The sequence below is a fragment of the Citrus clementina genome, unplaced genomic scaffold (assembly GCF_000493195.1).
Source record: "Citrus clementina cultivar Clemenules unplaced genomic scaffold, Citrus_clementina_v1.0 scaffold_7, whole genome shotgun sequence".
Lineage (NCBI taxonomy): Eukaryota > Viridiplantae > Streptophyta > Magnoliopsida > Sapindales > Rutaceae > Citrus > Citrus x clementina.
In genome coordinates, this window is record NW_006262075.1 from 18370659 (window position 1) to 18380816 (window position 10158).

Genomic DNA, 10158 nt, shown 5'->3' on the forward strand with positions numbered 1-10158 from the left:
TCTGTGTAATTTTCCTTCAACAAGTGAATAACATGCTGGCGGCTGCTTTTAGATTAGAAGAAAATGTTTGATTTTTTATTCAATTTTTGGTTTATTATTATTATGTTGCAGCTATAAAATATAAATAAGGCTTGGGTTCAATCTGGCAGTGGTACGTAATAGTGCTTCTTTTTATATATATATATAATTACATTCTAGACTTTCTAGTACGACGAGAGGGGTTAGATTTGAATTTACTCAAATAAATTGATGTACTTGAATTTACCTTACAACCTATTGAAAACATCAAGATAAAATGTTTTTCATCAATCCAAGGCTTCTTTTTTAGAACGATAAATGTGAGTGTATGGATGTTTTCAATCGGTTAAGGGATTTGAAATATATCAATCTATAAAGGGGTAAACTGAAATTTAAAATTTAGACGTTTAATTGTGATCCTCACCTTCTTGGTTAATAAGAGAATGTGTTATTCAATTTCTATTGATAATAAAATCTTAAAATAAAGAACATTCACACTAACAGCACGCTATTAAAGTTTTAAGTAAATGAGCTCCATACAAAACGTTCCGGGATAATAAGCTTATGATACGTTTTATAAATTGGGGAAGCTCCATTTCTCATATCCTATAAATGAATGAGCCTCATTTATAAAGCATACATATAAAGGCAGCATGGCAATAAGCATCGAGATCCACCAATCCATCAAAATTGCCTTATTACTTCTTCTCTGTGGGCTAGTCATCATATTCTCATCGTCATCAGTGCTTGCAGCTGAAGAGATTGTGGCTTTGCCCCCACTGAGAGCAAAACTTCATGATTTGTTAGAGCAATGTGCACAATTTTTAACCGCACAATGTGGGGCGACTTTCAATGCAATTATGCACAACCGTAAAGAAGATGTTGAGCCCTCAGATGAATGCTGCATGAGACTAATAGTTGCAGGACCCACTTGCCATAGGAGATTTGTGGAGGTAACATTGCCTAGTCTCTTCCAAGTAATGAATCACTCCGATGCCATGCAGCAGGGTGTTCGACTTTGGAACCATTGTGTCAATGTTGCTATCAAATTCAAAATTAGAAATGTGCTTCCACCTAAATCATTGCAATAATTCAATGATTTCAACGTGCATATATCTAAATAGAATAATGATGCTTACATAGTTTGCATCTCAAGCGATTGTCTTTGCTTATTTGTCTACTGTTAATGTGATAGTTTCATTCCATCACTTATCAGTGAATGACACGTCATACCTCACATAACTCGGTATATAAATTATGTATTGATTCCAACTATGTAACTCTTAAGTGTAGCATTAATCTTCTTCTATTTTGAAGCTTTAGGTTTACCAAAGTCATGTCCCTAATAAATCATGAAGCATTAGCATTTGAGTATCAACTAATGTAGTAACTTATTTGTAACTGAAACATTAGGTTGGTAATTAATATTTAACATGATATGTCGTCGCATTAATTGAGACTCGAATGTTGGGATCTCTAACTAATATTATTGCGATAAGTTTTATAAATAGTGGTACTAAAAATGGGACATTTAATATATATTAATGTAAGAGGTGAATTATCTCTGAAGGATACTATAATTAATTAGTTTTCTGCTAAATCAATTTTTCAATCTCATACTTTTCTCAAGATTCGAACTCAGGTGACGAGTAAAATAAAGTGGCCCTGATCAAATCTTTGGGGGCCAAGTTTTATCTTAATATGACTCAAATATCCTAAGCAGAAAGCAACATGAATTCTTCAAATCTTGAGAACAACAGATTTTAATCCAAAATAAAAGGAGCACAATATATAGAGCTGTACATGCTCATGACGATGAGAGGATTTGACTTATTATACTTGTCTTTTTCGTGTTAACATGCTTCTATAAATTTTTAAATTCAGAAAACAATTTATTGGACATACATGTCTAACAAAGTCGTAGTCATTTAGTTATTAAAAACAGAAAGAATACAAACTCAACAAAAAAGTTTAAACCGTATCCTAATGAAAATGATCTTTTGAGCACCAGAACCCATTGTATTCGTTTAATTTACACTTGTACTGCAGCAAAAATGCAACTAAAAGGTCATTCTAATTTTGTTAAAAGGTGGATAACAAAAGACCCTTCTATAGCTACCACTTATTTAAAGTGTTACATATGAATTCGTCAAAGACAACAATTAAATAGATGAGCTTTAAATAAAACAACCTATATATGCATTATAGCTGCCCAATTAGCCTGCGATAAATGATAAGAGTTCTAAAAATAGTAAAAACTTTCATTTCTCATAGTCTATAAATGAGCCTCATTTGATCTCATCTAAAATAGCACTTATAAAAACTACAGTACATGTTAAAATAGAATCGAAATGGGAGTCATCAAGATTCAATATTTCTTCATAATTAGTGCATTGGTGATGCTCTCATCGGTTCTTGCAATTAAGGATCTCGAGGAATGTGGGAAAGATTTAAGCAAAAAGTGTGGTGAAAATATTGCTAATAGCATATTCAAAAATGAGGAAGCCTGTGATGATTGTTGCAAGGAGCTTATAACTGCAGGGAGTGCCTGTCACAAGAAACTTATGCAGGTAACTGCACCTCAATACCCTCAAGTTAATCGAAAGAAAGCTGTGGCTAAGGGTGTTGAAATTTGGGACCATTGTATGGTTGTTGACTTCCGAAGTTTAATTTAAACTGAATTAATTAATAGCTTGTGTTTTTGCCGAAATGATGTATCGCGGCAATTTCCTTCAGAAATTTTAATTGAGTGATTTTTAAGTAGTTTTACTTAATTGGCCACTCGATTTTAGATCCAGAGTCCTTTACTACTACTCATATTATCTAATTTATTTATTTATTATTTTTTTCACAAGCATGAGTATCAAATAAATTATATGTTCGAGTTGTGTTCTCTTCTATTTTGAAGCTTCAAGAATTATACGACTTCTTTTCACTAATTATAACCTTTCATTAATGTTCTTCTACACTTATGGTTGATCAGGTTAGGAACATTTTCAGGAGAAAACTGTTTTGAAAAATTAGTAAAATACGATCCAATTTAGTATTTCTTAAACTTTGAATGGACATTTGATGGAATATATTGTAGATGCATGTTTGACATTTTATCTAAAATAATGAAAATAGAATAATAAATTCATATTGTTTCTTTATTTAGAACCGATAACAGTTCATGGGATCACAATTCACAAGTCTGAACACCGTTAAATAATTAGATTTCATTAATATTATCATCATTTGATGATATCCATATTATGAAATACTGTAAACTACCAGGATTACCTGATGATCTAAATTGTAACCAGTGGTTAAAAGACAAAAATGTACGAGCATTCGATTTTGCAAGGATCTTAATGCAAAAAAAAAAAACCCAGTGGATTTTGATATTGAGCAGAATGTACGGTACACAGCGTCCATGAAAATTCAGTACCGATTCACCGAAACATCAACCAAAAACCTTTAAACTCAAGTAACCTCTTTTATTAGAAACTCAATGTGGCAAGCAAATACTTATCTTCCAGGGTTATTAGAAACTCAATCCGTCCATTTTTTGCTCGTTTGGGGAAAAGCGCAATGGGAATACGATCCATTAAATACATTAAAACTGGCTAATAACACAGAGGATGAAAGGTGCCGAATGTGCGATTTCATTGCACAAACAGTGATAAACGGAATTCCAGTTCTCTCATGGTCTCTTATTCTTAAAATCGAGAGCAATGATGGTATTTTCCACATTCCAAGTTGCTGATTTCCATTGTGCTCAAAAACCGTAAAAAGTAAATGCAGAGACTCAAAGGAAGTTTCTGACATCCAAGGACTTCACTTCGACCATTTCTTCATCCTTGAATTCCTCTCTGCAAATAAAGAGGACAATTATCAATTCGAAGTTCAGTTTCTATAGAATTATTATTTATAGACAATAAAGGATAACAAGTACCAGCAAAACCAGGAAGCAGCAGTTCCAAACAATTGAAAGTATTTCTAATCAAATATAATTTAAGAAATTGACAGACCAGTTTAGAGGCAAGCTACATCTGTGTCATTCACAAACTTTCCATTTCCAAATGCATCTAACTGTGATTGCAACATCACCCAGTCAGTGCATCTACAACTTTGCCTTAGCTATTTTAACTATTACTTCCTATATTTCACCGAAAATTGGGGTTCACATAAGTAGGCGCATCCTGCCTCCACAACCAAAAAATTATTAACAGCAACCTTCCAATTCTAATGTTTTTTCTGGCCAACAGACTTGCCTAATAGTCTCACAATCTGATCTTAGCCTTTGGCGATCTTTTAACCACCAATGCTATGTTGTATGATGTTGTATTTTTGCTTCCCAGATGTTAGCCTAAAACAATAGCTTCAAGCAGATAAACAGCAACAATTTGCAGAAAGGTTCTAGTCATTTGATAATCAACCAACTGCTAGAAAAGATACCCAAAACAATCCTATGGAAATAAAGATAAGGCCCTCAGAGAACTCTGAATGACCATCCACACAGTTACCTCGGAATTAAAGACTACAAAAAATTGGTTTTTCTCTAAATGGTCTATTCACCAACTGACTAGAGACCACACCTAAGAAACAGGCTTTGTGATGTGAAGGAGGTAAGCAAGGGGCAAATAACGCACCTCTTCTTTTGTGTTTCCATGGCCTCAAGAGCATCCTTCTTCAATTCTTCCAACTGTGCTTTGGCAATTTTGAGTTCCAACTGTTCTTCATACTTTGGTAGATCCTCCTTTCGGATCCCAAGCCTATAAAGACAAAATGTTAGTCAAAGGTTTATAAGGTACTTCCACCATCATGGCTTTCACCAAAAGCACAAATTCAAACAAGAGCGTGCATACAAGGACACTGACTTTCTGAGTTAAAACCAATATGAGTTTCATGTAGGAAAAACAGTCATGCTAAACTAATTCATATAAGGTTTAAGACAAAATGTTAGTCAAAGGTTTATAAGGTACTTCCACGGTCATGGCTTTCGCCAAAAGCACAAATTCAAACAAGAGCACATGCAGAAATGTTTGTGCATACAAGGACACTGACTTTCTGAGTTAAAACCAATATGAGTTTCATGTAGGAAAAACAGTCATGCTAAACTAATTCATATGCAATCGCAGCTCATAATTGGACCTTGCCAAGTGCAATATTGTTACCGGGAGACAAGCCAAGCTCACTGGGGGCACCAGCAATGTAATCACCACAATACATACACACACTACATGTAAAAAAAATAAGCTTAGGTTATTGGAATGATGCTTACTTCTTATTAATCTTGTCAAACTCAGCTGTAAGAAGAGCCATCCCCTTCTTATCATTCCTCATAAGAGGCTTTTTAATTTCTTTTTCAACTTTATCCAATGCATCCATCATCATAGCCTCAGCACCATGCTCATCAATGAGACCTCTCCTGAAAATAATAAAAATGGTAAGAGATTCTACGTCTAACTACATATACTAAACAAGAGTTAGTTGTGGCTTGGAACTACTGAGGATTTACAAATGCACAAGTGGTCAACTTCATAGATAGTTCATCAGTGAAAAAGTGATTCCAGGCCGGAAGAAAATTTAACCATTTCTTAAATGTCAACTTTAAAAGAATAACATAAAAGTATGGGCAAGAAAACATTCTTTCTACCAAAAGGAGAAAAGAATTTTTTAACTACATTGATTATAGCTATACCACTAAAAGCAAGTAGTTATAAGACAAACAAATGCATACCTCTCCCTTATTTCCTTGAGCGTCAACAAATATGTTCGAGCATCTGGAATTCCTGCTGTTCGTGTTTCAATGGTATACGCTATTCGTTGGGATTCTGAGAACAAGTCTGCCCTGCACATAGGTAAATTAAGCATTAATACAACCTCCAGAGCGCAGGTGACACACTGTAGCATGGACTATAGCAAGATAAAAAGTTCTGCTGTCAATTCAACAATCACCAATAGGTACATTTTTAATAGTAATACAGTAGCAAGAACCAGACAAGCGCCTACTCACAAACACAAAACAATTTTTTTGCACCCCCATGGATTAATTAAATCTAATATTTGAAACAAAGAGTACTAAAGTTTATACCATGAATAATAAAATTTGATGCTTATGACATGGAAGTAATATTCAGATGAATTGAAGCAATCTTTTAAAGGCATCGAGCACAAACAAAATGTAAATACCTGAACTCATTTCACTATAACGTGCGTGCACTAAATAACTAAAGCTAACAATCATGAAACAAAATGAATGTTGAGAGGATAAAAAAGAAACTTACTTCTCTCTGACAGTCTTCATGACATTAGCATACTGAGAAACAGCAGCAGGATCCTCTGGAGCAATGGTGATCTTCTCCTTCCGGAGTACCCCCAAGGCAGTCTCAAATTTCTTCTTAACATCCAAAAAGATGTTTTTCAACATCTCTTTTCAACATAAACAGAAGTACATTCAGTAAACTCCCAGATAACGCGGCAAAGATTCATAAGAACTTCAAAATGCATTATCACCATTTATAAATATAACAAAAAGTCACACATTTCCAATCCCCACAAAATATTAGAAACACAAATAACTCATGAAATCGTGTTGAACCCTGAGCATACCAAGTAAATTCAAAATGACAAACAGCTGTAATCCCTTTTATATTAAATGAGACAAAGAAAACATAATAAAAAACACACACATTTGCTAGCAAAAACAATGAAACAACAACATATTGACTAACCATCTCCTTTAAGAGCCTGAGGAGCAGCTTCGTTTGCAAAGAAACGAACTGAAATTGCATGCTGCCGTTGCAGTATCACTTGGCTACTACACAGCTGCACAATTTCAAACAAAAAATTTTCAGCATTAAACAAGAGATAAATACCATAAAAATATTTAAAAGATATTTATTTATTTTGGTCAAATGATAATAAATATGCCACTAATAATCAAATTTTCGCTTCAAAAATTCAAAAATCCACCACCAAAAATACAAAAAAAAAAAAATCAAGAATCAGGTTTTTTTCGAGATGAAACAATAAAAATAATCATTAAATTAGAAAAATAACTCTTTTGTCAGATCCGATGAGTCAAATGCCACGATACTTGAGCTCCAACGAACAATATCTCATTTTTCTTTCATAAATTGAAGGAAATAAACAATAAGGATTGAAAAAAATCGAAATTTAGGTTAATTATAACGGATACCTGTACAAGGATACGGATATGTTCTTATTCCAGATCGGAATAGCGAGAAAGAAATATACCTGTTTGGATTTGGATGCGAGGCGAGAAGCAAATGCCATGATCGGAATCAGAACCTCAGCTGTTGTTCTTCTTCTTGGAGGTTTCTGCTTTTAGCGTGTTTAGGGTTCGTTTGGGATTCTGATTTTTGAGCCTTTGAGGTGAGGAGACTGTTGAACGACTGGCTTCATGCTTCTCAGGAGTTGCATTTCCTTCATCTTAAACCGTCGGATTGTGTCGAGTGTGCATCCGCCATCGATGGTGCTGATTTATTTAGAAATAGACCCGGAAAACGTGACACGTGTATAAGTTTATACCCGACCCGAACCTATCGGCCCACTTCCAGACTCGGTTTTGGTTATTTACTTATTTTGGCGCCCAATCGAAAAAATTCGCTTTTAAGCGAAAGATACAGTTACTCGATCGCTATAAGCCTACAGCTTACTTCTCACTTCCGTTTTGGCGATTAACGGTCACACATAGCCACAGGTACTGGAAATTATCTCTTTTTGAGTCTTGTTTGGTTGCCGAGAAAAGAAATGGAAAGAAAATTTTCATTTTCTTGGCAACCAAAGAGAAAGTTTCCATGCTTACATTTACATTCCCTATCCTGTTTTCCTTTGTATATGCTTTGAATTACATCAATGGCTAGGCTGTAATTGTATTCTAAGTTTACTAGATAAGAATCATTTAATTAGTTTTCTCTAATGATCTGTTTGGTTGTTACGAAAATTATTCTAAAGAAAGTGAATCAAGAGTAAAATAATCACTTAATTTAAGTTTTGACTGTAGCTATTCATATTGAATCTTTGTTGAGTTTCTTGATCGTAGCTTTTAGATGAATTCTTTTATCTATTTATTTGGTTGATAAAATCTTGCGAATTGAGTACTGTTCTTGTGAACATTATTTCAAGTTAAAAAAAAAAAAAAAATCATTTCATCCTACGTGAGAACTGTAAAATTAAAGCCTATGCACAAAGATTAGACTGGACATTGGCTTGTAATATTACCCTCCTTATCTTCTTTCTGGCCCTTGTTATCTAAGTCTAGGATTTTCTAACGAATCATTGACGACACAACAAATAAAACTGCAATTTTTAGTTCCTTTGTTGCATAAATAATTTGTTAATCTAGATGCAGAGAAAGAAACTGAGCATTCACACAATCAGTTAGATACTTCATATGTAGATCTAATTGTTGATTGGTTGATCTTCTTTAGATTGTTTTGAATGGTTTGTTTCTGGTCTGTCATATTGTGGGGAATAATGCATTGAAAGTCCTGAAATAATGCACAATCTGTTCTACATTTTTATGAAAGGTTTTATCTTTATGCAGATAATAAGCATAAACCTGTTGAATTGTAGGTGTTAACCAAAGTTTCCCTTTTCATAATATTCTTTAGCATCCAATATATCATAAAAGGAAACTACTTTTTCCACTCCCTTCCTTGGTAAGGAAAAATAAAAAGAAGGAAATTACAGCTTTGTTTTAGCTAGATTCTAGATTGATAATTTTGGTGCTGAGTCTTTTTCCTTATTGATTTTTATTTGTTGATTGATCATTCTGCTAGTTCATAATTTTCTTTCGAATGTATCAGCATGCTGAAATTATTTTCATTTCTTTCTTTCTTGCATCCGTTCAAGTACACCCATACATTATTTACTATAGATTTTTTATTTAACTTGTTAATTCATCTTGTTACCATAGTGTTAACTCTTTTCATGAATCAGCATCTTTAGTTACTCTTTGTTAGTTTGATTGGTGGGGCTTTTCTGAGCTGTTCAAATGGAGAACAAGGTAGAGACACTGATTTTGTTTTTATCTAGTTTAATTTTTTTTCTTGAAAATCATCTTTTTCTAACATATTCGATGGATGGAATGTCTGTACAAGCGATACACGCTCTTGGAGGTAATAAGAGAAGGCAGATATGGTGCGGTTCACAGGGCCCATGACTCTTTGACAGGTGATACCGTAGTCGTGAAGAAGATCCCAATCATGAATCCATCTGAAGGTGTCCCTAGCTCAGTAATCAGAGAAGTTTCTCTTTTGAAAGAGCTGAAGCACGAAAACATTGTTAGGTAATCACTTTTGATATCATTGTTATTTCTTTTATCTTGGAATGATTTGCATTGAAAATGAAACATTGAAAAGACCTTTCATGTGCAAATTTATGAGAAACCATACTGAGGTTTGGTTAAACAATTGATTATCTTCATGCGAAGAATAGTCCTAAGAAGCAGCTTTTAGTTTCTATTTTGTCATTCTATCTCATACCATTTTGTTGCAGTGCCCAAAACTTTATGATGTGAAGAGCCAAAAATCCATTGTGACAGCTGGATCAATCTAGAAATGTATATTTTAAACTTGGGGATTTCTTAAACAATATTTAGGTTAGGATTTGTGATAAAAAATAGGGAAGAATCTAACGGCTGGTGTATGCATTTTGGTCCGAGTTTGCATATGGCAATGGTGAATATCTCAGGATGTTGTTGGTAGCTTAAGCACCTGATGCATTAAAAAAGGTGCATCTTGAAAGCATGGGACTGGTTTATGAATGCAAATGTACTGCGAACTGGGTCTTTCACATTTCTTTCATCTTAAAATGATACTACAAAATGGAGGGCCTCTCAACGTGTGATTTCAGATTGGATTATTTGGCACTATGCATGGTCCATTGAAGTTGAGAAATAATAGGGTCCATATGCTTGTGATGCAAGTAATTCCACTGTCTTGCCACTTTATTCTCCATAATTTCCCATTTTGAGCAGCTTCATTCTGTCCAGTCTTTTGTGGTCCAGCAGTAGTTTGCTACTGAACTCTAAGCTAAGTTACTTGGCTGTCCATTTTCCCATCTGTTGTACCTATCTACATTTCAAATCCATATCAATGTCTTGAGTATTTGTTTTCAGTTTTTGGA

At 34.1% G+C, this 10158-nt stretch overlaps 2 protein-coding genes across 2 annotated transcripts; one reads left to right on the forward strand and one right to left on the reverse strand.

The window, feature by feature from the left end:
- The first annotated feature begins 2369 nt into the window (after window positions 1-2369).
- Window positions 2370-2693, forward strand: LOC112097003 (protein DOWN-REGULATED IN DIF1 11-like). Its single transcript, XM_024181262.1, has one exon. The coding sequence runs from the start codon at window positions 2370-2372 to the stop codon at window positions 2691-2693; it is 324 nt and encodes a 107-aa protein (XP_024037030.1).
- A 758-nt stretch (window positions 2694-3451) lies between these two features.
- Window positions 3452-7444, reverse strand: LOC18037394 (probable ATP synthase 24 kDa subunit, mitochondrial). The gene is made up of 7 exons (XM_006427893.2): window positions 7264-7444; window positions 6738-6831; window positions 6291-6435; window positions 5744-5854; window positions 5285-5431; window positions 4653-4775; window positions 3452-3872 (listed from the first exon to the last, which is right to left on the reverse strand). The coding sequence occupies exons 1-7, from the start codon at window positions 7300-7302 to the stop codon at window positions 3809-3811; spliced, it is 723 nt and encodes a 240-aa protein (XP_006427956.1). The 5' UTR covers window positions 7303-7444; the 3' UTR covers window positions 3452-3808.
- Between the last annotated feature and the right edge of the window lie 2714 nt (window positions 7445-10158).

What these genes read in the sequence shown, in the direction of transcription:
- LOC112097003 (XM_024181262.1), top strand. Translation starts at nt 2,370, where the DNA reads ATGGGAGTCATCAAGATTCAATATTTCTTCATAATTAGTGCATTGGTG.
- LOC18037394 (XM_006427893.2), bottom strand. Translation starts at nt 7,302, where the DNA reads ATGGCATTTGCTTCTCGCCTCGCATCCAAATCCAAACAG. An exon ending in TCGCATCCAAATCCAAACAG is followed by an intron (nt 6,832 to 7,263) that starts GTATATTTCTTT and finishes GAAATTGTGCAG; the next exon opens with CTGTGTAGTAGCCAAGTGAT. An exon ending in ATGAAGACTGTCAGAGAGAA is followed by an intron (nt 5,855 to 6,290) that starts GTAAGTTTCTTT and finishes ACCTATGTGCAG; the next exon opens with GGCAGACTTGTTCTCAGAAT.